Source organism: Euleptes europaea, chromosome 8 (genome assembly GCF_029931775.1).
Source record: "Euleptes europaea isolate rEulEur1 chromosome 8, rEulEur1.hap1, whole genome shotgun sequence".
Classification (NCBI taxonomy): domain Eukaryota; kingdom Metazoa; phylum Chordata; class Lepidosauria; order Squamata; family Sphaerodactylidae; genus Euleptes; species Euleptes europaea.
This window is the reverse complement of record NC_079319.1, coordinates 15,715,447-15,742,275: the sequence shown is the minus strand read 5'-3', so window position 1 is coordinate 15,742,275 and position 26,829 is coordinate 15,715,447. Positions and strand designations below refer to the sequence as shown.

Sequence of the window (26,829 nt, the reverse complement as noted above, 5' to 3'; positions counted from 1 at the left end):
GAGGAGGTCATATGTCAAACCTGCTCCAATCCAGATTGGGTCCCATGCAGTTTCTTTTTAATGGGCTTTTCACATTCTCTTTTTCCTCACTTGTAAATTCCTGTTTCTTCAGAGGGGGAGTTCTGTTCGCATGTGTTTTGCTCCCTCTAGTGGTTGATTCAATATTACACTGGTTTATGTCCTGCATATTTCCCTGCAGATTTAAACTGCAGGTTTTTATGCTGGACATAAACCAATGTAATATCGAACCAGCCATCAGAGGGAGAAAAACATGTGCTCAACAGACATCCCCCCCCAAAAAAAGAAACAGGAACTTACAAGCGAGGAAAATGAGAATGCAGAAAAGCCCTATGTTAACTTTGTACTGATGTACACTGCATTGCATTGACCTCCACTGCATACTCTGCCTTGAGTCTCAGTGGGAAAAGCAGACTATAAATAAAGTAAATAAATAAAGAATCAAGTCATCTAATCACAGATTTCCCACATAACATATATTTTGATTCCAAGGCTTGCAGGACTAATTATTATCTTATTGTTGCTGCATAAAAGGAAGGGATAAGGAATGAATCCGTTCAGTTTTCTCCCCACCTCAGCTCAAATACTCCCCAGAGGGGGAAAAAGACAGACCTGATGCACATAGTGGGTTGGATCCTGGTGCAAAAGGGAGCAGGCGGTCCCCTTTGACCAACAAAATGATTATGCTGGGGATGATGGGACCTGCATGGACAAAAGACATGTGAGATGGGGGCTGAAGCAAGAAGGGAAATTAGGTGAGATTGAGTGAGAAGCTGGCTGGATCCAACCCGTACTGTACAAAGCTCTGCTCTATGTGAGCTTGCCTGCCAATCAATTATCTTGATTGCCAGAAGAAGGGAGCCTGCAGGAGAACACCTCATGCACTTGCCCGAGTACATACCCCCAGAGAGGCAAGATTAAGTGCTAAGGCTACTCCTATATATTGCAGTGGTTCTTCCACGTCAATAGCATAATTCTAATATTTGCTAGATCAGAGCCCGATCCTATGGCAGCACATCAATATTTAGGGCAAAAGTTATGATTGACATATATGATACAAAGCAGGACATTAGATCAGCATACAGCAGCAATGATCAGGGACAATTAACATCAGCATCATTTCGGGTCACAGTGGTATCCAGTAAAAACTACCATTGTTAGATTCTTATTAAAGGCCATATTTAAATCAAAACTTTGGGAATGATTTGGGGTTCAGTTTTAATCTCAGCTAGTAAAATCACTGGGCACCCTGTGGCACATCACCCTCTCTCTGCTTCAATTCACCAATTGTAAAATGAAAGCATTAGGGTCCTAGCTCACTAGCGAGAATAGAAAATACTGTAGGTCTCATGGAAAGAAAACACACGCACACTCTCCTGGGCATAGTCTAGTCTGATGGTGTAAATTGTTTTAAAACCAAAATTTCAGATTAAAGAGGAAGACTGAATATTTGGCTGGTATGTTAATTCTCTTCCCGCTTTAAATTACAGCCTACCAAGGTGAACGTGAGAAAATAAAGACTTCACATATGGAACTTGTCATTGTGGCCTTACCTTCTGTCCCTTTGACGTGAAGACGCCGATTGAGTTCGTCCAACTTATTCTATGAAACGGAGAGAGAGAAAGACTGGAGGAGATCAGGGGCTAAACTAAAAGGATCATTCTCTTATATCCCGCTTCCACTGTTTATCTAGAAATCGAACGCTACACCTGTGAAAACTGTTGTTGATAACGATTCCTAATTTGTGAAAGCTACACTATGCTACTTAGTGCTAAGGTATGCTATATTTCTAAAATAATAAATAATCAGAAGGGACTCCCAAATGTCTCAGGGCTTTTGTAGCAGTGGCAACACTCTGGTATTTTGTGCAGTTTTTAAGACCACTTCACACAACCACACTGACAATGTTCAGCATATGCATTAGTGCGCGGCATGTGATGAGGCTGCTAGGTAGGGTTGCCAGGTCCCTCTTCGCCACCGACAAGAGGTTTTTGGGGCAGAGCCTGAGGAGGGCGGGGTTTGGGGAGGGGAGGGATTTCAATGCCACAGAGTCCAATTGCCAAAGCAGCCATTTTCTCCAGGTGAACTGAACTCTATCGGCTGGAGATCAGTTGTAATAGCAGGACATCTCCATCTGATACCTGGGGGTTGGCAACCCTACTGCTATGTGATTTCTTGTTCCCAACGTGCATTTTATCCTACTTATGCCAGGCAGAGATGTTGTATAACAGAAGACATTTTCATTATGTAAGACCCATCTGTCCGTGGCTCTCACAAACCACCAGGACTTCTCATTCACTAGGAACAATCACCCCTCTCACCACACCATTTCCCCTTTCCCTACCCCAGCCAGCCCCATAACCTCTCCCTTTCCCCTGCTTCAAGGGATTCTATGAGGCATTAAAAGATGGTCACCTGGATTGCAAAGTACAAAGAGCTGCCATTAATTTACCTTGTCGTCACATGAACATCCCAGGTCATAATCCGATGAAGGCGTTGTAGCTACGGGATAGAGCGGCCTGGCAACTTCATCTGGCATGGTTGGTTTAAACGTATTGCTCCGAAGTAGATGATTTAAACTTCCATGGGTCCCATTGTTAGGGGCAGGCTTTAATCCAAGAAGGTCTGGCAAGGGATTAAAAACAGGAGGGAAATGTCTATATGTAAAATATGCTATGGATGGATGGATGGATGGATGGATGGATGGATGGATGGATGCTTGTTGCTAGTATTATCTAGGCTGCAGAATACAGTACATTCACCCCATGAATATGCATCAGGATCCTGCACAGACCCACTCTGCATACCCAAACACCCCACTCTTATGGGCTCGATCTAGGGTGGTGGGCAGTGGGGTTTTACTCCCACTGCAACTTTGTCAAAATAAAGATCAGCACTCATAGAATCATAGAGTTGGAAGGGACCATCAGGGTCATCTAGTCCAACCCCCTGCACAATTCAGGAACTTCACAACTACCTCCCCCCACACACCCCCAGTGATCCCTACTCCATGCCCAGAACATGGCCAAGGTGCCTAAAGTCATAGAATCAGCATTGCTGACAGATTGCTACAGATGTAGGAATGAATGCCATCTGTTCATCCAGATGGTCTCACCGAGATGGGTTTTGTCCTGAACTGCATATTTTATTTACTCACAAAATTGATATCCTACATTTCTGCCCAATGAGGGCCTCCAAAGTGGCTACAACTCATTTACTCTGTACTATAACAAGTCATTGAAACTTGGCTGGAACTGACTCAGTCCCTATCTGGACCCAGCTCCACGCCATAGGCTTTTTCTCCCAGACACACCAGAGTATAATGCTAGAATGAAAAAGAACTAAGGAACCTAATGGACAGCAGAAAAGTTATTCAAATCCTCCATGGGGAAAGTGGGATCAGGCCCTGAGGACATAGTGGCCCTGGTTATGCCACTTAAGGGAGACTCAAACCAGCTTACGATCACCTTCCCTTCCCCACAACAGATACCCTTTGAGGTAGGAGGGGCGGAGAGAGTGTGACTAGCCCAAGTTCACCCAGCTGGCTTTGTGTGTAGGAGTGGGGAAACAAATCCAGTTCACCAGATTAGCCTCCGCCACTCACGTGGAGGATTGGGGAATCAAACCCAGTTCTCCAGATCAGACTCCACTGCTCCAAACCACCGCTCTTAACCACTACACCACACTGGCTCCCAATACCTAGAGCCCACTGCCCCAATACCTACCTGCACATCTTAAATTTGTATACAGATCATACATAGGGTGTATCTGTGCATCAGAAGCTGCATGTGTAGGCTACATGTGTAAGCTGCTATGTAAACCTGAAATATGTTTTCAGTATTATTTGTACTGTAAACTGTCACATAACACAAAAAAAATTACAGACTCAGAATGTCAGAAGAAGTGGAAATGTAGGTGTGAGTACCTGGTTTCAAATTATGGAATTTAATTTAAAAGTGATGCTACTTACCACACATAACATTGTAAAGTTCTATATTTTCAAACGGAGGGACTTTTGTCCTGTATTTAAATGAAGGGCCATAGCCTACAAAGACCGTCTAAGAGATAAAATGAAGAAAAGAAATTAAGCAAGAAATTAGTTAGGATTATCTGTATGGGCACTACAATTTCATACAAGGGCAGGAAAACCCACACACACAATTTTGTATTTGGCACTGAATTTAACATCCTAAAAATTAAGTATTTCATATTTTAAAACCGGCTCTCTAGTGCAAAATTTGAATCACCTTATATAGAAATGGTGGGGTTTTTTTAAGTGTATAATTCTTACAGCCCTGAATAAGGTTTACTGAAACTTTATAACTTTGAAACGCTATTTTCACACAGTGAGGCTGCAATCCAAATAAACAACTTTACGCATATGTAGACAGAGGATTGTGTGAGGCAATACACAGGAATTATACATAATCCCTGTATGTAGGGTTGCCAGGTCCCTCTTCTCTACCAGTGGGAGGTTTTAGGGGCAGAGCCTGAGGAGGGCGGGGTTTGGGGACGGGAGGAACTTCAATGCCATAGAGTCCAATTGCCAAAGCGGACATTTTCTCCAGGCGAACTAATCGCTATTGGTTTTCACACAATCTCTATCTATTTTCACACAATCTCTATCTATTTTCACACAATCTCTGTCTATTTTCACACAATGAGGCTGCAATCCAAATAAACTACTTCACACATATGTGGAAAGAAGTTTGTGTGAGGTCATACACAGGAATTATACATAATCCCTGTATGTAGGGTTGCCAACTGAATACATCTTGTGATATCATGAATGCTGCTTATGTGGCTTAATTGTTAAATCTTGTTATCAACCTCCAGGTGGTGGCAGGAGATCTCCTGCTATTACAACTGATCTCCAGCCGATAGAAATCAGTTCACCTGAAGAAAATGGCTGCTTTGGCAATTGGACTCTGTGGCATTGAAGTCCTTCCCCTCTCCAAACCCCATTCTCCACAGACTCCACCCCAAAAACCTCCCGCCGGTGGCAAAGAGGGACCTGGCAACCCTAGCCATATGTGACCTCCCACAAAGCTCTTACCACATAAAAACATTACACAGAGAAAACACACACATTTAAAATACGTCTCTCTTTGGTTTTTCCATGCAGTTTTAGAACAGGTTTATTTTAAGGCAGCCTCAAAGGAGTGCTGGATTGCAGTTTATGTAGTTATAATTCATGATTATAAAGTTCTGTTTGTGCTAACAAGACCCATTTTAGATTCCCTTCTACAATCACCAGCTTACTTCCGAGTATTCTGCAGCCCCTACCTGCATGCTATTAATCTTGTTGTCATATCCGTGGTCTCCCTGGAAAAGGCACTTTCCTGTTATCTTCTTAAAGACATCTCCGGGCCTCCTAAGTGTTCAAGAAGACTCTTTGTAAAATCATCACTGAGCTCAAATATAGCCAGGTAAGATTTCTGCAAAATGTTCTAATGAAATGGTGAAAGATGGCTCTTCATACTCTGAGGCTAGAGATGACAAACGTAGGCATTCAGGGTGGAAGGGATGAAACCGGGTTCCTCAGACAGTTCTCTGGGAGTTGGAAGCATCGTTACAGGAGAACCCAACCTCTTCATGATGGTTTGTGCAGAAAAGTGGGGCTTTGAATAAGGTTGGGGTGCTTTCACACACATTGAATAACACACTTTAAATTCACTTTCAATGCACTTTGCAACTGGATTTTAGTGTGAAAAATGGCTAACTCCACTTGCAAAAAGTACACTGAAAATGCACTGAAATTGCATTATTCAATGGCCATTTATGCAGGGGTATTTAGCTCACGATCCCTGCGGGACTGCTTCGAGGCTTCCTTTGCATTATTCATGATTTTACCGACCTTGCTCCTGCCTCCTTCTTTCCCTGCAGTTCTAGGATGCTGTTTTATAACTAATTTAAATTCTGCTTCGAGGCAAGAGCAGTGCAAATCCCCGCCATTTCTATGCATGAAGCCCTAACTTCAGGTTTCTCTCCCCACGCACATTCTGGCTTCTCCCTCTCATGTGTCTGTCCCTCCCATCCAACCCCTTCCCTCAAAACAAAGCACAAAAGAGGGAGCGAAACCTTCATGACATGTGCAGGAAGACACCAACCAAAGAGAGGCTGCAAAGCCTGGAAGGCAGCTCCCAGCAAGGAGCTGTTGAAGAAAGGTGGGGAGGAATACCCAGCTTTGCAAAAGCACACACACAGACAGGGAGCAGACCCTTTAAGAGCTGACCCGCCCCCTCCAAGTAAACTGCAACAAGACTGCGTTTTCAGGGGGAGGGACTCAGGAGCTCTGTGATTCTCTGGAAATGCATAATGAATCACAAGGTACTCCTGAAATTTTTTTGGAGGGAAGCCCTCATGCATATGATGCTTGAGAATTCGGAACAGAAAACTGCAACAAACCAAACACAAACTTCCTCTGCATAAATGACCAATGTGTGTGAAAGTGCCATTAGCATCATCTAAAGGCATGGGCCAAAGAGAAATGCAACATCAGGAATCTCTTATACAATACTGAAAAACACATTTGATTTTCCTCATAACTGTGGCCAAAACACTTTAGAATGTCTTGACTGAAATCTGGAAGGACTACCAAGAACCAAAGAAATTTGCTTTGCAGCTCAAATTCGGAATCTAAGCTGGCAGTTGACCAACTCTCTATTAAAGACTCGAAGTGCCTTCTCACAAACTGAGACTCCATGAAAACTTTAATAAATGTTTAAGACCAAGCTCAATGCTTAAGTTTTTATAATGTTGGTGGTTCACTGTCATTATAGTCATAGTGCTTAGAAAACCAAGGCAGAGATACAAAGTTCTACTGCAGCACACGCTGTGATAAGATTGACAATTTCATATGTACATTATCACTTAACAACATTGACAAAAAAACCTCATAACCACAGGTTCATCAGCATAGTATCAACTCACATGCTATGTGGATTCCCCATGTATGTTGATGAACTTATGAGGCGGCTAACAATTTGAAACATACGTGATAAAATCACATTTTAAAACCATTAAAATCAACCCCCAACACACATCATTAAAACAATTAAAAAAACAGAATAAAATACATACAAAAACATAAAAACAGCAATTAACACATTAGGTAGGAAGGAGGGATCATTAGGGGGATGCCAGACAAAACAAAAAAGTGGAAGATAGCAACAGAAGGGGACAGGTGAATTTTCCTAGGGGAGAGATTTCCAGAGCTTTGGTCCCATGACCAAGAAGGCCCTCTCCCAGGTTGCCACCTGCCTAATCTCAGAAGGTAGGGATACCCAAAGCAGGACCTCTGAAGATGACCATAGTGGTCAGTCGGTTTCATAAGGGAGTAAGCACTCCTTTTTGTGATTGTTGATGTGAAATACCATACATGCAAAATTATACAATTTTATCACAGCATGTACAGCAATAGCACTTCATACTTCTGTCATCATTACACTGTTGCTCCTTTGTCCTTTTTAATGTATGGTAGAAAACCAACTTGGCATATACATTTTCTAAATACATTAAAAGTGAAAAAGCACGCTAGTTTGCCAATATTCTTGACTCCGTCCTGTCAGTCATTATCTCTAGTGCTGCCTTTTCTTTTAGGGTGAAGCGTAACCATAAAAGAACGCACTGGCCATAACCATACAGGATGAGTGTAGAGACAACACAGGTGATTCCTCAAGCATGGTCAGGGGATCCAAGAACATTCATAGGTTGACAAGCATAATATCGGCCAACAAGAAACATCTAAAGAAAAGTCTAAGCCATAAAAGAGAGGAAGACATCTTATTTACTTGGCCACATGCCATCTTCTTTCCACTAACAAGTGAACATCCTCAATTCTTCGGTTATTCGCATAATGCAACCGCTTGGGAAGATGTTGCTTCAGATAGGGCTTAAAATGCTGGTCTGGTCTCTTGCACTGAAACGAGAGGAAAGTAATTTAGAAGGGGCCTTGTGGGGCATCAACAAGGTTGTGCATGCCTTTTGAAAACCACATGAAGAATTAGCCCTCGCTTGTTTCTGAGACAGGAACTACAAGTGGCGGGAGGAGAAATGAAACAAATGAAAGGTTCCCATTTGTTTTGGCAATGCACATCAAAAATCCCTTCTTAGAGTGCAGTTCTGGTCTCTAAAAAAGCAGTCCTGGCAGAGAATGAGACCATTCTCTAAACTCCGGGGTTACTTCACGGAAACCACACTTGTGATGCAAAACACCAACGATGAACCAAAATAAGCAGTAAAATGAAGGAATTAACAACTAATTAACAACTAAAACAAACGTGTCTTCAAAAATAAAATGATCCAAAGCAAAAAAAAATTCCCTAATTACATCCTTTTTTTATCAAAGCCAAGCAGCTTTAAATGTTTTAAAGCAACAACAGCATCATGAGGAGAGGCAACTGAGGGAACATTCAAACATTTCATAGTCTGGACCAGTATAGCCCTGAAACAGGGGTATTACATCTAGCCAGGGCCAATTCATATGAATGCCACAAACTTTAAAGTTTCTAACTCTTCAGTCAGACTAATGATCCATTATGAAGACTCTTGAGTTTTTACAGCAGTATTTTACAACTGACTGCACTGAATTATACTCTTGACTAATATCTTTTCTTTCCTCTCATATCTTTGTGGAAGGGGTAGTGGGATGAAGAGTCAGTAGAAACCTAACTCAAAGATGTGTGAACTGATTCAAATTCCCTTTTCTGAAGAGTCAAATTTCAAGTCCAGGCTCACGTTAAGGCTTTTTTGCAGGGGAGGGGGTGGTAATGGGAAGTACAGGGCGAAGGCTTATCAGCCGAATTTTTCAACAGAGCACTGGCAAACTGTTTACTCTTAAGACCATTTTCCATTTCAAAAGGAAGGAAAAAATGGACTCATTTCACAGGCCATTTACGCAGGGTCAATTTTGAAGCTCACTCAAAGCTCTTTTTTTAAACATGACCTTTAAAATGACTATTCACGGTCCCGACAGAAAAGGAAAAATTCCACCCCCACCCCCACACTCGCCCGCTCCTTTGTTCCTTCCATTAGCCAACCACCGTTTGCATAGCTAATGCGCGGCTGTCATTTTGCATGGTTCCTTCAGGGGATTCTTCGGTGTGGGGGCGGAGCAAACACAAAAGGTTGCGTTAAAGGGGCTCTTAAGTAATGCGAAGCAGGTCTGCGCCAACTTTGCAGTCACTTCCTGAATGACGGTTCATTGTGAAAAACTCAAAAAAATATGCGGGGCAATTCTGCTAATTACCAAGCATAAATGGCCATAGAGTCAAGGCATCCAGGCATACCAACATATGCCTAGATACCTTGACTCTAGAAGAGTTATAAAATCTATCACCAGCAACAGTGGAAATCGTGACAAGCCGCCTTCCTTACTCATGAAGGTACCTCTTTAGAGGGCTTTAAATGCTTTAATGAGCACCATGCCTAAACCATAAGCCAGTAACAATGACAGAAAGCCCATAATTAGTAGACCTGTGCCCTAGACAGAGATGCATGCTAATCAAGTACTTACTGTGAGATTGGCGACAACAACTTTTGGGTCATCTGTTACGGAGACAGGAAAAGAAGAAAGAAGACATTCACAGAACGATCTACTATATTTTTTGTCCCACCTTTCCTTCAAGGAGCTGAGGGTGATTCTTTACAACAACCCCAAGAGGAAGATCAGGCTGAGAAAAAGTGACTGGCCCAAAGTCATCCAAAGAGCTTTGTGGCAGAGAGAGGGTTTGAACCCTAGTCCCAGTTTGACACACTAACAGTGCATTCCTAAGGAGAGTTACTCCAGTCTAAGCCTATTCATTCAATGCACTGTGATTTACACCACACTGTCTCTAAGAAGAGGGATTAGCTTTCTTGCTAATTGCTTCTGTTTTAGGTGGGATACTGACATTATTTTTAGCCATTTAAGAAGAAGAAGAGTTGGTTTTTATATGCCGACTTTCTCTACCACTTAGGAGAGAATCAAACCGGCTTACAATCACATTCCCCCCCCCCCCCCACAACAGACATTCTGTGAGGTAGGTGGGGCCGAGAGAGTGTGACTCGCCCAAGGTCACCCAGTTGGCTTCATGTGTAGGAGAGTGGAAACAAATCAATTTCACCAGATTAGCCGCCACCGCTCATGTGGAGGAGTGGGGAATCAAACCCGGTTCTCCGGTTCAGAGTCCACCCTCCAAACCACAGCTCTTAACCACTACACCACACTGGCTCTTTTTGATTGCATATATTAGGATCTATGCATGTATTAAAATCTGCCTATTATCCTATATGTCATTTCTAGATAGCAGCAGTACCCCAAGCCCCTGCAAGAGGAAATTCCTCTAAGTGAAATACCACTCTGGGGGGAAGGGGGCTTCCCATTCCTGTTAACTATTGCTCCTGGCAGTAATGTTGGGTATACCGAAGGTGTTCAAAATCAACTTACACCTGACGTTACTATTAGCTTTGGCACGAATGCGCCCTAGAGTTCCGGGTACCAAATATATGTCATCCACGTTAAGATGATAATTGCTCAAATATTCAGTCCTTTCACAAGTGGCATCTTCCATCCCTGCAACAAAAATCATGTATCTTATGAAGCAAAACTAAGTTTGCAGAAGAAGCAAAACATACAGCTTTCCATTAGCAGCAAATGTGGACCCTTTTTCACCTATTTATTTATTTTTTAGATTCAGATCCTCAAATCCACAAATAAAAGTTATAATTCAGATTTTTCGAAAGCATCCCAAAGATCTACCAACTAGTAGATCTACCAACTATTTTGTCAGATTGCACAGAGAAGCCATTGAAATTCACAAAACATCAGCACAACTTTAACAGAAAAGAGGAGAGTTTAAGAATGAATAAGGCTTGGCTTCCTGCCCTGAAAAACCTCCAGACAAAGACAACATTCAACAATAGCCATACAGATTAGTTTTGGATTACACACATTAACAGATCACTTCAGGATACAATGGTTCCATATTAACATACCATACCCTCATTAGCACCTTATCTTGATACTTACAGGACAATACTTTTGCAGGACAATACTCAGCTCAAACCCAACCCCTTTCTGACTATATATTACTCTTTCTACACCCTTGACACTGAGAGACACTGTCCTTCAGTGTTACTACTCTGAAGATGCCTGCCACAGTTGCTGGCGAAACGTCAGGAAAGAAAATTCCAAGACCACGGTTACACAGCCCGGATAACCTACAAGAACCAATGAACTCTGACCGTGAAAGCCTTCGACAATACATCCCAAAGAATTTTGTACCTTATTTCTTTCCATTAAAATTATAATTTTGATTTATAATTTCAAGAGAGTCAAACCAAGGACAGCAAATATCTGCTGTGGGCTTGTATCAAGGGTTCCATCAGCACATGCAGTTCAGATGTAAACTGTGGTTTATTTTAACCAGTTTGTTACACTTGCACTGGTTCGACTAGCAGAAACAGCCTTGTCTTCTCATGATGTGACTGTTCTCCCTGAAGCAAATAGATTTTTTACATCCCTCCCCTATCGTTTGCCATTTTTTTTGCCTTTAAAAACTCCTCCTTGGGAGAGACTGAAATATCTGAAGCATGTACTCATCTGATGAGCTTCTCCCCCATGCCATTTTCCTGAGCCGAAACAGCTCCAAGAGGTATTATTTGCCCCACATGTTGCCCTGCAATAGAACAAAAAGAGCTCAATGGAGCTGTTTCAGCTTAAGGAAAAGACACAGGGAGAAGGCTGAAGTGCTTCTCTCCAGCACTGTGGTCCCAATCCGAATCAGGTCCTATGGCCCTTGGGTAAGTTTTCCACAGCTGCCATGTGGCTGCAGGGAAAGGAAGTCCTGTCAGGGGAACCCTGACCCGCCTTGTGGTCAAATGAATTGTGTAGCTTGGTGCTCAGTTTTACTCTTAAATAAAATATAGATTTGAAGGGAATGAAGAATCTCGTTGGAAGTCACTGCAAATCCAGTCAAGTCATTTTCTCACACACTTACAGCCTCAGAGGTGTGTTTCTTTTCCGGACTGGAACTTTAAAGAAACCAAACCTTACACCAAAATCTTAAAATCTAAACTAAAGCATTGTTTTCTTTTTCTTTTTCAATTACCATGGTCGCCCACAAAGATAATGTTGACACATCGATGTAGGTTCAGCTGCTTCAGTCCATCCATCAGCTGGCCCAGTATCTTGTCGATGTCTCTTAGCGGATGTGACATCTATATAGGCACATATTTTAACACAATGAAAATTAGCCATCCATACTGTTTCTACACCTTAGGGCCAACTAGAGGTTTGAAGGGAAATCTGTGATCAGGGTTTTGTGCATTTAAAAAATGTTAAAACTAGCCCAGGGAGAGAGCAAGCATGAATCTGATTGGAGGTGCACCTTTGGGGAGGAGCTCGGTCCTTTTCCCTCTTGATTTAAAAACTTTAGGGGCGCAACAATTTGCCACAATGGAAATACACATTTTTACCTGATGTTTCCTTCAGTGAGTTTGTGTAGCGTGCCATCAAGTCGCAGTCAACTTATGGAAACCTCAGCAAGGGGCTTTCAAGGCAAGTGAGACACAAAGGTGGTTTGCCATTGCCTTCCTCTGCAGAGCCTTCCTTGGTGGTTTCCCTTCTAAGTACTGTCTCTGCTTAGTTTCTGAGATTGGGTTACAACATGCCGCCTTCCCTCCCTCAGTGAGCTTAGGGCGGTATATTTGGCTGTTCCGTCCACATTTTATCCTCATAACAACCTCCACAAAACTGGGAGGCAGGTTAGCCAGAGAGTGACTGCCATAAAGCTACCCAGGCAGCTTTATGGCAAAGCTGCGATGCGGATCAAGTTCTGCCTGGTCTTAACCCAACACTTCAATTATGAACACATGAAGCTGTCTTATACTGAGTCAGACCATCAGTCTTTTGAAGTCCGTGTTGTCTACTCTGACTGGCAACAGATCTCATGGGTCTCATGCTATAGTCTTTCACACCACCTACTACCTGATCCTATTAACTAGAGATGCCAGGGATTGAACCCGGGACCTTTTGCATACAAACCAGATGACCTACCACTGGGCCATGTCTCCTCCTTAAATGGTATTGTAGCTTGTTTAAAATAGGGAAAACTCTCTGAGTGCTGCAGCCCTGACCTGATCCCCTGTGTCCCCACTCCCTAATGATACCCCATCACAATATTAGCATGGCAATAAAGTCTTGCTCCTTCTGTAAAGCAAAATTCATAATTATCTACATAAGCCCTACATTCCAACAGACCTTCTATTTATATAGAAACCTCATGAGTCAGGGCAGAAGGAATACCGCTGCAATCCTGAAGGGGTGCGAAGCTCCTTAGGAGCTGGTGTGACCCCACACCAGCGTAAGTGCCCGTTTAACCCATGATAAGGGGCACTCACACCACGCAGTAGCATAGGGCTCGGGCTCAGGTGCTGCCTCCTGGCAGACTTCCAGTGGCGCAAGTCATCACACCAGCATCCTAGGAAGTGTCCTGGGGCATTCCTGGGGGCAGTGTTGCCCTTAGGCTGCTTCCTAACCCCTTTTTGCCCCGGGAACACCCCTTCTTGCAGTGGTGTAGCTATGACACCTTTTTTGGTGTTGTAGCCCTTTTGAAGTCTATGAGGGCATTTTCCTTTTTAAAAGAAGTTTAATTTCCTTTTGGTGACTGGGAAGCCTCTGAGGTGGCAGCGTGGCAGTGCCACAACCAGCTGCCATCGCAACACTCTCCCCCCCCCCTTAGGAATGGACTGACCATCTTTCTCCAGCAGTGAATCCAGTTAATTTTAGGCAGTTCAGTCAAACCTTACCTTACCAAATAAAAGGTGGAGGGCAAGACGAAGGAGAAACACGCTTCTCCAGTTAGCGGGATGTCTAAACAAGGCCTTCCATGCTCATCATCTGAGCATAGCCAAATTTAGTATAAACAATCTCAAACTAATAATTCACAACACGGTGTCAAATAGCTGGTCTAACAGTGTGAAGATGAACATGTGGCAACCCAGATCAGCTTATATGCTTGAATGAAGAAACTGTTTTGGAGAACAGTATTAAAGACATCTGTATTGCATTAACCAAGACTTCTGCAGTTGAAATAAGGTTGTGATCAGTAAGACCATTACCGTACTTAACCATTCCTCAGGCTAAACAAAATAAGAAATTGCTGACAGCCCTACTTTAACAGAAGATGACACAGATATGAGCAACTTAACCTATGACACGGAACTAGCCATCTCCAAGATCCAGGCTGGAAATCTTTTGGCCATAACTTATATCTACACTCATATGCTAGAACTGTGTATATCCTGAAAAGTGAAGGACTCTACAGCCTACAAGTTACCCACACTTTGACTAACAAGTAAGCTTTCAAACAAAAATTAACGGTCACCTATTTACAAATGAAAATTCATTGGACAAATGCTTCCTACCAATTATTGTATTTGCCTACCTAGTAGTAAACTGTGATGTAGAAACCATCCCTTCTCTCACCAACTTTCAATGCACAAGACTGAAACTTGGAGTCCAAACAGGGAGTACTCATGAATTTCAAGTGAATGGTTTGGGGTTGCTTTGCTTATTTTTTATTATTATTATTATTTTGTAGATTCACAGAGGAAAAAAGTGCTGTGTTTTCTGCTGCGATTAAAAGGTCTACCGGTCATAAGCTTATGTCAGTCCTCAAGTTTGAATGAAGACATCTTATGGATGTTTTATACCCCTGAAACTATGATCTTGCCAAACAACATGTGAAATCGGGAGCGTGCAACTGCTTGAACAAACCGATTGCTGGTGTAAACCATTCACAACATTACTTGCTGATTCTCTGTGCCTCAAAACTTTTATGATGTTCCAAGGAAGACTCTGGTTTTCCAGAACAGCTGCTGCCATTATTATAAAGTTGTTGGCCATGAAATCAAAGACTTTCAGACCAATACTTGCAAAAACAGTTCTGAATTTAATGTTCCAATTCTAAGGAAGTTCATAACACCGCACAAGGCTGTTCTTAATAAGGAAATGACTTGGTGATTTTTCAGAAACGTCTAGATATTACTAAGAAGTATATTCCACATGGGGAAATGCCTGATTCCACAGATTTCATTTTGAGGTAAACAAAATATATAAATCATGATATTAAGATTTTGGAGGCTGGTCGAGAATTTTTCCACCTGTGGATGAAGAACATGAGACTTTTGCAGTAGCATTTAATGCCCTTGCTGTGATTTCTTTTTAAGAAGATGGATTTTACAAGAACAAATGGATACAGAGGTAGCACAACTCCCCAAAAAGAAACTCAGGCTGCTTAACTTGTAGCAGTCTATGGATGTAATTTGCAAGATGGCTCTAGAAGCTCCACTTTGGGGATTCTCGTCTTCAAAAGTGGAAAAAGGTAAGCGGCGCAATGGCTTCAAATGTGACAGTTATGGAAACTTACTTTGTTCTGACGGGATTCCGTAGAGTATTGTTCCGCTCTGTGTACTTTTCTTCTTTTCTTTGAAGGATCAACACGTCTTTTCTGTCTCCTCTTAGGAGTGATCTTTCTCTTAGGTCTTTTAGACGGAGGAGTAAGAGGGGAGCCAAAATTACTCTCCTGTACTGGCGGAGAGAGATGCCTGGACTCAGAAAAGGATTGACTTAGCCAACATCAGACAGTTAAACTAGCTGTGTCGGCAGCTCTAGGAATCTGTACACCAAGTCTTGGTTAACTCCAGAGGGAACGGGGTGTTTTTAAAGGGCGATTTACGGTGAAGATTGAAAGTAAGGAGGTACCTATTTGTAAGAATAGTACTAGAGTACGTAAGAAATACTCCGAAGAAGATGAGATCAATTTTCAACTATAAACCATTAAAGCAGGTTTTTATGTTGTTTTTAGAGGGGCATTCCACAAACTGTAAAATTGGATTAAATGTATCCCTTCTGCTAAGTGAGGAATCTTCCGGTGGAAGGAGGAAGGTTCCTTCCTCTGCAGGAAGGTCTCTTTCCTCCTTCCAACAGAACATTCTCTCTTAGGGATGGGACCCGTTGGATAAAATGAACTATACATAAGCCTTCAGAAATAAAAAACTGATGTATCACAATTTCAATATGTTTATTGCAAATACTTTCACAACACTGAGAAGCTGTTAAGCATTTCATGGCCACATAGCTAGCTGTATGCCAGTTCCATGTAACAAGAGACAAATAATAATAATACGAATACTAATAATAGCAATAACAATAATAATAATACTCAGATGGGACACAGCAATCTCCCATTCTCATATCGGTTTTTAATGCAAAACATATTTTCTAAGAAGTAGAGATCCTGCTGTTGCTATCTGCAGCATATGGACTTCAGCCTTCATAGCCTGTTTCTATGAACATCTGCAATTACTTTTAATGCACAAAGTCACTGTGGCATTTGTGGGGGGGGGGGCAAAGAGAGATGCTGGAGATAAAACTGTCCATCTGACCAAGAGTTGGGAAAACCATTTTTGAAGAAGAGCTGTGGAGCCAAGCAGCGCACAAGGGGTTGGATAATACTTCAAACTGATCTTAAAAGCAGCCAAGTTGCATGCAACTCCGATGGACTGTTCCAATGAGAGCTCTTGGCCTCTTTTTAGGATCAGATTCTCAGAAGGGAGCAAGATGATGCATACAAGAAGATAGTGCAGCGTAATTCAGAACAGAGAGGAAAAGGAAGCACAGTGAAGGGGCCCCGAGACTCGGCAGTGATTTATAACGCCATTTGTTTCTATCTGCTTAGCCATTCTCCGTCTTTGTTGTTCAGTCACAGGGCTGCGTTCTTGGAAGGGGGAAATAGTGTTACCATCTGCCATGCTGTTTCACCGCTTCCTAGGCAAGCAGCTGGAAGGGAGATGCTAATCCGATTCCATTTGTCTCTCTCCAGAAAGCAGCTTCAGAGTTTTCTTTTCAAAAGAAGAAGAAAAAAGGAGAGTTCAAGCCTCGTGCAGTCTTGATGAGCAATGCAGAAGGAGGGGAGGGAGGAAGGATTCTTGCATTTTACTCACTCTTTCCAAAAGAAGCACAGCCAGAGTTGGAACCATACCACCAAGTGGTTCTAATAATCAGAATCACCATCCCAGGGCAGCATGTTAGAGGAGCAGCAGGAAGAGTCCTTAAGCACATGGCTCTGTTGTCCGATTCATAGCTCGTACAGTAGACTGCGAATTTCGTACATACATTTGCAAAGGTATAGTTCTCTTTCAAAAGAAGTTACAGCTAGGGAGAAAGCCAAGTCTTTATTAACCAGCCAAACTTCAGCTTCACTTTGAAAGAACAAGAATGGTTATCAGAATTAGAGAAGGAAGGAAGGATGCTTTCGATCTCTCAATTTGTAGGAATGTTATGATATCGCAGAACTGGTCGGCCAGATGTCTACCTTCAAGGACAGCCTCCTAGAGCAGGACAGAACGCTGATGAAAAAAGCAAGCGCTTGGCCTAAGGGTGCTTCCAAAAGATAGGGTTTTTCAAGTATTGGTCGTGTTTGTTTATCACATATAACACCTACAAGCCGCAGAGGGGCCTGCACCAATCCCCATGATGATAATAATTTTGCACTGTCAAGTCACAGCCAACTCATTGTGACCCCAGGACCATGGGGTTTTCAAGGTAAGGGAGGAGCAGAAGTGTTTGGCCATTGCCTTCCTCTGCATAGCAACCCTAGACTTCCTTGGGGGTCTCCCATCCAAGTACTACCCATGGCCGACCCCGCTTAACTTCTAAGATTTGATGAGATTGGGCTAGTCATGGCTATTTTGGCAGGCTGACTACCATCTGGGCTAGTAGGATCAGTATGGGCAGTGCAGTCTAAGGCCAAAGACTTAGCAGAGGAAAAAACCTGAGCAGATACCACTTCCTTGTGCTAAGCTCAAACCATGCATGGAGGAAATTACGATGCAGTCCAGCTTGTCACTGATAAACCTGTGTATGAGTGTGGCTAGTATGAACTGGGGATATTAGGGGGCAAAGCTCTGCTCAGCACTAAGCTATCTAGGTGGCTTCAGTGAGCCTCTCAACCCAACTGTTACAAGAATAAAATAAGAAAGTCCCAGGTGTGCCCTGCAGAAAAAATGGGATGCAAGTGCAACAAAAAAGGTGAGACTTTCTTATGAATAACTCTTTTAGGGTCAACTTGCTACTTAAAAAAACCCGTGCAATTTCTCCACATGCACTCACTAAAGAGCTCCCTTTAACAAAATGGTTGCTTGGACTGAAAAAGCATTATAAAAAGTCAAAGCATTACTATTTTTACAGTTAATACCTGCAAATCATAATTTCAGTGACCTAAAAACTGACCCAGTGGCATACTGACAGCCATTGTAGAAGAGCAGCTAGATCTGAGTCCAGTAGCACTTTAGAGACGAACAAGATTTTCAGGGTATAAGCTTTCGCTAGTCAGATACATGTCTGACGAAGGGAACTTTGACTGCCAAAAGCTTTTGTGTGTGTTAAGTGCAGTCAAGTCGCTTCCAACTCATGGCAACCCTATGAATCAAAGTCCTCCAAAATGTCCTATCTTTGACAGCTTTGCTCAGATCTTGCAAATTGAAGGCTCTGGCTTCCTTTATTGAGTCAATCCATCTCTTGTTGGATCTTCCTCTTTTCCTGCTGCCCTCAAAAGATTATACCCCAAAAAATCTTGTTGGTCTCTAAGGTGCTACTGGACTTGAATCTAGTTGTCCTATTGCAGCTCATCTGTGAAACTATCTTCATTTTAGAAGAGGTATCATAAGGGCAACGTCTCTCCCTCCAAGTTCTTTAGTCCAACTGTCTTGAGATACCACCAGTGCAAATCTGACTTCAGCACAAAGAAATATTCAATGTTCTACAGAAACAATCCGTTGATGTTTTCTAACGACCCTAGTTCGGTCACATTTGTTTTGTGTGTTTTTTAAAGTCCAGTGTGTTTTGCATTGACTCCAGTTTAACATTTCATAAACAGGATTTGTTTATGGAGCTTGGTTTTTAGCACCAGGGTAGAAATATATGGGAAGTTATCTGGAGTCAGTAATGACTATAGTGTTAATAAATACACTGTACAAAGGTGCTTCATATTCCAGAAACACAGGGAACCATAGACATTACATAATTAATTATCATCATCGTCATCATAACCACATTAATATTGCAACAGAATAAGTATTAAATATATAGCAAAAGAGGAAACAACAACTTATAAACAGTATATGATAATAAGTAAACTGGAACTCCTTTGAGTGACGTTCTCCCAGAGGTGACCTTCCTTTGGGTCACGTGCCATTAGAGATGCAACCTTCCTATTAGCAACCTTTCTTGACCCTCCTTTTGGGTGCATTCTCCCGGCAGTTTTCCTGAGCTTTCTTTTAGTTACTTGTTACTAATAGCCATACTGCTTTTATTTTTATATATATAATCAAAGCGGTTTACAAGAGATTGACTTTTCAATGAATATTGAAAAACTCGTAAAACAGCAAAAATAATTTACATTTTAAAAAGGCATACCTAATAGGCCAATATTAACAGGCCTGGAGGGAAAGGACAGTTTCTACTCCTGTCTCCTGTACATGACAAAGCTAACCAGGCCTCTAAGGGGGGAAATCTCCACAGTGTTGGTTGGCCCTGTTCCTGATGGATGCCAGGCATTAATCTTTTATTCTATTTTGCAGCAGGGCCTAGGGTTGCCAGGTGCCTCTTCGCCACTGGCAGGAGGTTTTTGGGCGGAGCCGGAGGAGGGCAGGGTTTGGGGAGGGACTTCAATGCCATAGAGTCCAATTGCCAAAGTGGCCATTTTCTCCAGGTGAACTGATCTCTATTGGCTGGAGATCAGTTGTAATAGCAGGAGATCTTCAGCTAGTACCTGGAGGTTGGCAACCCTAGCAGGGCCCCATTGGCAGATCTTAAAGAATGGCATTGGTGGGGTTTGGAAGAGATGCTCCCCCAGTGCTCTTGCCCTAGATAGATAGCTGAGGGCTATAAAAGTTAAAAACAGCACCTTACACCCATCAAAAGTCGAGCAGCATAGGAAGACCAGAGGTCTTCAGCTCCTCTGCCCTGCTGGGAAGCAGGGGGAAAATGCTGGGGAAATGGGTGGGGGCAATTGGTGTTGATACCATGACATCACTTCTGGTGTGACCTGTAAGTGACATCATCATACTGGGTACATTCTCGGATCTGCCCAAAACTCTTATGATTAAATAATACAGTTTTAGCAGAATGCTAGAGCATCATCCCCATGCGATTACATCATTTCTGGGTCATGCCAGAAGTGACAACATGGTGTTGGCGCAACACTGAAAAAGTGACTCACCCCCCCTTGTGACCTTCTGCCCGTTGCCAGCCATGGTCTGGTAACTCTAGGGCAGCAGCATTTTCAATCCATTGAAGCTTCCAAATGGCCTTCAAATGTTGCCCCACACAGAGTTTATTATCTAGATATCTATTTCTCAAGTGTGGCCCCCATCCGTGGTATCTAAATCCATGGTTCGGAGCCACACTTTTCCAATGAGATATTCTACAAACTCAGGGTTCTCCCTAGATTTGCAGAAAAATCAGAAATTTTTTTTAAAATACCCAATCTTTACCAAACTCGGGAGTTCTGTAAGGAGAGTCACCAGCAGCTATGCTGCAAATTTAGTGCCTCTACCTTAAAAACAAAATTTTGGTGTGTTTTTTCGGATTCAGGATTTTTCAGTTATTATTATTAAAGGATAAAAAAAATTCAGCCGAAAAAAAAGCCGAATGCACACCTCTACTTTCCACTGCAACCCAAGAGACCTTTCAATCTCTGCTTTGGCTCATTCACAGAAGACAGAGGTCTCTCTTTCATTCAGATACTCTTGGAAAACCAAGCTCCCAAACATAAAAAAGTTAGTACTGACAGACTATCACCTCCTTAAGAACATAAAGAGTTCTAATGGATCACATCAACAGTCCATTGAGTCCGGCATCCTATTTTTCACATTCCATTTTTCAGCAGCTAACCAAACACCCCAGAAATCCCCACAACAGGGTCACAGAACTAAATCCTCCCCAGCAGACATCTACTGACTTCAAATACGGAGCTCCCAATCCCAAACAGTCATCGTGGCTAATAACCATTGGTGAACCTACCCTCTATGGATTTGCCTTATCCCCTTTTAAAGCACCTAAGATACTGGTTTTTTAAAGCCCCGTCCCACAACAGCAAGCTCAACTTAATTACACGTTGTGCGAATAAGTACATACTTTTCTCTATCCTAAATCTCAGTCCATTATTTAAAATACTGCCATCAGCACACCCTGGCTATTGTAGTGCTAACTAATACTCCCAAGCCTCATCTATGCATTTTTTAAAAAGAGTTAAAACTCCCTATTGGTCCATCAAGAAAATGAATAACTCTTTTATAACTCGTATTTTTCTATGCCAGGCCACACAATGCAATTGTGTCAGTTGTCGATTTTTAAAATCTAAATCCTGAAGGTACAAAGTCAACAACAAGAACAAAACCTGAAGATGAGGTGATAATACTGAACAGGGACAATCAACATAACACAACTACTGTGTTAAGCAGATGCTCATACCATTTTGGTCCCCTTTAGATCTCCCGAATCTTTAACATGCAATGCTTCTCCCCCTCTAAAAAAGGTAAAGGTCCCCTATGCAAGCACCGGGTCATTCCTGACCCATGGGGTGACATCACATCCCGACGTTTTCTAGGCAGACTTTGTTTACGGGGTGGTTTGCCAGTGCCTTCCCCAGCCGTCTTCCCTTTACCCCCAGCAAGCTGGGTACTCATTTTACCGACCTCGGAAGGATGGAAAACTGAGTCAACCTTGAGCCAGCTACCTGAAACCAACTTCCGTTGGGATCGAACTCAGGTCGTGAGCAGAGCTTTTGACTGCAGTACTGCAGCTTACCACTCTGCACCACAGGACTCTCCCCCCTCTACCATTCCAATTTAAGTATAACTGACCACTGTTAGCTACCAGCTGGCAACCCTACATGCAGAGGTGTGGCTGACATGTAACAAATGCAATGCCGGGAGCCTGGAACTCTTGTGGCTTATGGCCAGAGAAGAGCTTCAAAGAGCATCATTGAGGGTCGGTGGAAATGTATAGTGAGAACTGCACAAGTGACGCATCTGTGCTTAATTACAAGCTATTTATTATCAACAAAATCAAGGCCAAAAAATGAATTAAATAAGGAAAACCCAAATATATGTCCAGATTAGGGTTGCCAGGTCCCCCTCTCCACCAGCGGGAGGTCAATTTGCCATTTCATTGGTTTGACAACACATAACGTAACATGTTACCTCTCCTTTCCAATATACTTCTTAATCCACAGTTGGTCATCAGTTCCACCCATTTACCTGATCCCCAACACCTGGGTCCTTTCAACTTTGTTATCTGCCTAACTGACCCATTCCCTTAGAAGGAGGAGGAGGAAGAGGGAGAGGAAGAGTGGGTTTTTATATGCCGACTTTCTCCACCACTTAAGGAAGAATCGAACAGGCTTACAATCACCTTTCCTTCCCCTCCCCACAACAGACACCCTGTGAGGTAGGTGGGGCTGAGAGAGTATGACTAGCCCAAGGTCATCCAGCTGGCTTCATGTGTAGGAGTGGGGAAACAAATCCAGTTCACCCAATTAACCTCCGCCACTCATGTGGAGGAGTGGGGGATCAAACCCAGTTCTACAGATTAGAGTCCATATACCATGCTTAACCATATACCATGCTGGCTCTCCTCAGCAGATAATCAGTTCCGCCCATTTACCTGATCCCCAACATCTGGGTCCTTTCAACTTTGTTATCTGCTTAACTGACCCATTCTTTTTGAAGTACCCATTACGGTAAGTGGTACACATTTCTTCTTAGCCCCTCTCTCAGCTACCTCATCCTAATCCTTTCCTTTCTGTTCGCACAAAGATTCCTCTTTCCTAGCCTGAATATAGTTCTTTGCAGTCACTAACTAATTCTAACATATACTCATAAAGCTTCACATACACCATACAGCACTGATGTTTATAATACTTCCTACCATCTTACCACACAATGTATACTTTCTCATACTATCAATAATAGTCACTTCAGTAGAAACAGATCACAATGGATAGACATGTTAGTCTGTCACTAACAGTAGAAAAGAGCAAGAGTCCAGCAGCACCTTAAAGAACAACAAAATTTCTTGCAGGGTATGAGCTTTCGCAAGCCACAGCTCATTTCTTCAGATACAGCTAGCTAGAAGTGAGCTGCGGCTCATGAAAGCTCATACCCTGCAAGAAATGTTGTTATTCTTTAAGGTGCTACTGGACTCTTGCTCTTTTCTACTTCAGTAGAAACATTTTTTCTGCCCTTTCATAATATATACCCTTTCTTCACTGAACTCTTACAAACAAGGAGACCAGACAATCCACAGATTCAGGAGTTAGCATTTCAGCAAGTTATATTTTCATGGCAAGTCAACAAGGACAGAGATGGGTGTTCTATTTATGTAAGAAGAACTATACTAACCTCCGAGTTAAAAGGACCATATCTGTGGCCAGCGATATCTGGTTGTTCAGAGTAGAAAGCATATGCATAAGGCCTGAAAGAGATTTTTTTTCCACAACAGTTCATTGAAGCAAGTCAACCATAGCTTTCATTACAGGAAGGGGGAGGGGAGAGACTTCTACTGAGTTGTAAGGTTTCTACAATCTGATTAACAGGTTGCCAACCTCCAGGTGGTGGCTGGACATCTCCTGGGATTACAACAGATCTCCAGGCAACAGAGATCAGTTCACCTGGAGAACATGGCCCCTTTGGAAAGTGGACTCTATGCCATTATACCCCTTTAAAGTCCCTTCCCTCCCGAAACCCTGCCTTCCTCAGGCTCCAACCCCCAAATCGCCAGGTACTTCCCAACCCAGAGCTGGCAACCCGAGTGAATAACCAATTAGTTGTTCCATAACTTTGTGAAATATTAGCAAGCATGCAGAGAAGTACACAGGGTCAAAATAAGCTGATGAAGAAAACATTTCATAAGAGAGGATGGAGGGGGAGAGGAATAAACAACAATTTCCAGTGTCTGTGCCCACTGGCAAGTTACAATGCCGTGCGTACACCGTTAGAAATCTTGACATTGGCCCAAACCTCAGCATGCAGTGCTTACATGACACTAAGTAGGATTAAGGGGGGGGAGACACCTGCCAACATTAACCCATGCCACTAAATGTTCTCCAATAATCAAAGGACATTCACATCATGAACTTGTTAGGACAGAAAGGTGGTTGATCAAAGCTAAAAATCTACCAAGAAAACCAGCAACACTAGCATTCTATATTCTTTTGCAAAGCTACAATAGGAAAAGGGGGGGGGACTTACCTTTCATTCTCTGGAAGGGTTAGCCACTGCAGTATAGTTAATATTCTGCGCTCATGAGGAATCATACTAGACCGGAATAAAGGAAACACAATAAAGCATCATCTAGACCATTGAGTTCAATGGGCTTAGAAGGATGTAACTCTGTTTAGGATTGCATTGTAAGCTACAACAGTTTGATCTCTTAGCTATTAACAACTTTCTATTGCTCACTCAATAGATTGCAACAACAGTACAGATTTATCGTATGTTTGGGAGAAATTTACTTCTAGTGATAAAACTGGAGTAACTCAACCCCCATCCAACTCAAGATTAGGAGAAGAATACAGGTTCTCCCCAAGACCCCAGGGGTGTTACAGGGAACAAAACCACCTTATTTTATACAGCTATTTTAAATATTAACGAGATAAGGTAGAGCTAGATTCAAGTCCACTAACACCTTAGAGACCAACATGATTTTCAGGGTATAAGCTTTCAAGAGTCAAACCTCCCTTTGTCAGATAAGGCAATGGAGATAAGGTAAAGGAGCATTCAGGCAAAGTACTGTATAGATACTAGTTGTCCTTTTTGAGTCAATACAAAGGACAAACTTTAAAGGGACAAATTATGAAGGGGAGACAGATTCCTGTTCTGCACGTGGTATTTTGTTCCTTCTTGTGGTCAATTCAATATTATGCTGGTTTATGTCTGGCATAGAAACCTGCAGTTTAAATCTGCAGGGAGATATGCTGGACACAGACCAGTGTGATATCAATTTGGCCACTAGAGGGTAAGAACATAAGAAAGGCCCTGCTGGATCAGACCAAGGCCCATCAAGTCCAGCAGTCTGTCCACACAGTGGCCAACCAGGTGCCTCTAGGAAGCCCCCAAACAAGACGAGTGCAGCAGCACCATCCTGCCTGTGTTCCACAGCACCTAAGATAACAGGCATGCTTCCCTGATCCTGGAGATAATAGGTATGCATCATGACTAGTATCCATTTTAACTAAAAGGGTACAAAACATGTGCAGAACAGACACCTCCCCCCCCCCAAGAAACAGGAATTTACAAGCGATGAAAACGAGAATGTGGAAAAGCCCAGAGAAAACTTTATGCTACCTGACTTGAAAGCTATTTAACTGATGGAGGCCAGAGTACCAATTTTATAGCCCATTCACATTGTGGAAGCTGAACCCCATCAATTTCAATGGTGTTTTATTTCTAGCCAGTATGACAAGCTGCAGTCTGGCAGGAACACAGTTTGTTTCCATGCTCACATGCTCCCCTTCCTCCTCCTACATCCCTTCTTTTACATGCAACGTTTGACTGAAACTTGCCAGGTTGATCAAACTGCCATTTGCTGTGACATTTTAATGCAGGGACCCTGGCTGACGAGGGGGAAGGTCTGCTGAAGGCTTGCTCATAACTCTAGCTTGGGCACATGTCAGAGCCTTAGTTCTGCAAATAACAATCGCCTGTTGTAGGGTAAGACTGGGATTTTCTAGAAGCTTCTCCAGAAGTTTGCTATCAGTCACACTAAACACAATCTTGTCCCTCAACATAAGATCTTGAGAGGGACCGAACTCACAATGCTGTGCTTTTTGTCTAAGCTCATTGACAAAGGTATCTATGCTAGCTGCATCATTGTATTGCAATTGCCAGAATTGATATCGCTCAAACACAGGGTTCTTTCTGGGTTCACAATAGGCACGGAAAGCAGTTAAAACCTCAGTCGGGGTTTTATTGTCAGGGTCTGCAAACACACCTTGCAAATTATTGTAAACTTCAAGGGCTTTATCCCCGATACAATGAAGCAAAACTGCAATATTGTATTCTTCTGACTCATCCTCAGCTCTGGTAACTGCAAGGTAAAGTTTTAACTTTTGCTCCCATCGCCTCCAGTTTTCCTCTAAATTTTCCACGAAGGCCAATTCTGAAGGAGGCTTGAAATACTCCATTTCTGTGTAAGGGCTGCACCCTAAAGCCTCCCAGACAGGCACCTGGGAACGTGTGAAGATCCAGCCTCACTTCTGACACCATGTAATGATCCCCTTTTAAGGCATGCAGCATCAGGCAAGGGTACTCTTTCAGATCCATCCAACAGCTTTTATTTATATAACATCAACTCCAACAGGCCCCAGCTACAGCTCAGAGCAACATCAACTAACTAGAAACTGGTAACAAGAACTCCACCCTCTGGGACTTAACTAACTCCAATAGATAATGGGGGAGGAGCGGACTATATCATTATATACGTATATCACAGTAAATAATACCACAGATTCTAACCCTCTGTTAAATTCCTGTTTAATATTCTGGGATCACATTAACACTCCAGTTTGCTGAGGTACCTGCATTCAGATGACCTGTGACGTTGGAGCTTGGTCCCATGAACACATGAAGCTGCCTTAGACTGAATCAGACCCTTGGTCCATCTAAGTCAGCATTGTCTACTCAGATCGGCAGCGGCTCTCCAAAGCCTCAGGTAGAGAGGTCTTTCACATCACCGACTTGCCTAGTCCCTTTAACTGGAGG

At 42.6% G+C, this 26,829-nt stretch overlaps 1 protein-coding gene across 3 annotated transcripts in view; it reads right to left on the bottom strand.

Annotated features, from left to right (window-relative positions):
- ENPP2 (ectonucleotide pyrophosphatase/phosphodiesterase 2) overlaps positions 1–26,829 on the bottom strand; it is an 80,525-nt gene that overhangs the window by 17,516 nt on the left and 36,180 nt on the right. For 2 of the 3 annotated variants that reach the window (XM_056854120.1, XM_056854122.1), the window contains 10 exons: positions 24,319–24,384; positions 23,470–23,542; positions 12,111–12,219; positions 10,448–10,573; positions 9,536–9,567; positions 7,812–7,939; positions 5,305–5,392; positions 3,989–4,076; positions 2,471–2,643; positions 1,572–1,620 (listed from right to left, as the gene is read on the bottom strand). In XM_056854120.1, the coding sequence (XP_056710098.1) occupies positions 1,572–1,620; positions 2,471–2,643; positions 3,989–4,076; positions 5,305–5,392; positions 7,812–7,939; positions 9,536–9,567; positions 10,448–10,573; positions 12,111–12,219; positions 23,470–23,542; positions 24,319–24,384 (932 nt within the window). Of the gene's footprint in view, positions 1–1,571; positions 1,621–2,470; positions 2,644–3,988; positions 4,077–5,304; positions 5,393–7,811; positions 7,940–9,535; positions 9,568–10,447; positions 10,574–12,110; positions 12,220–15,431; positions 15,588–23,469; positions 23,543–24,318; positions 24,385–26,829 lie in introns of all 3 variants that reach the window. The other variant, XM_056854123.1, reaches the window with a different exon arrangement.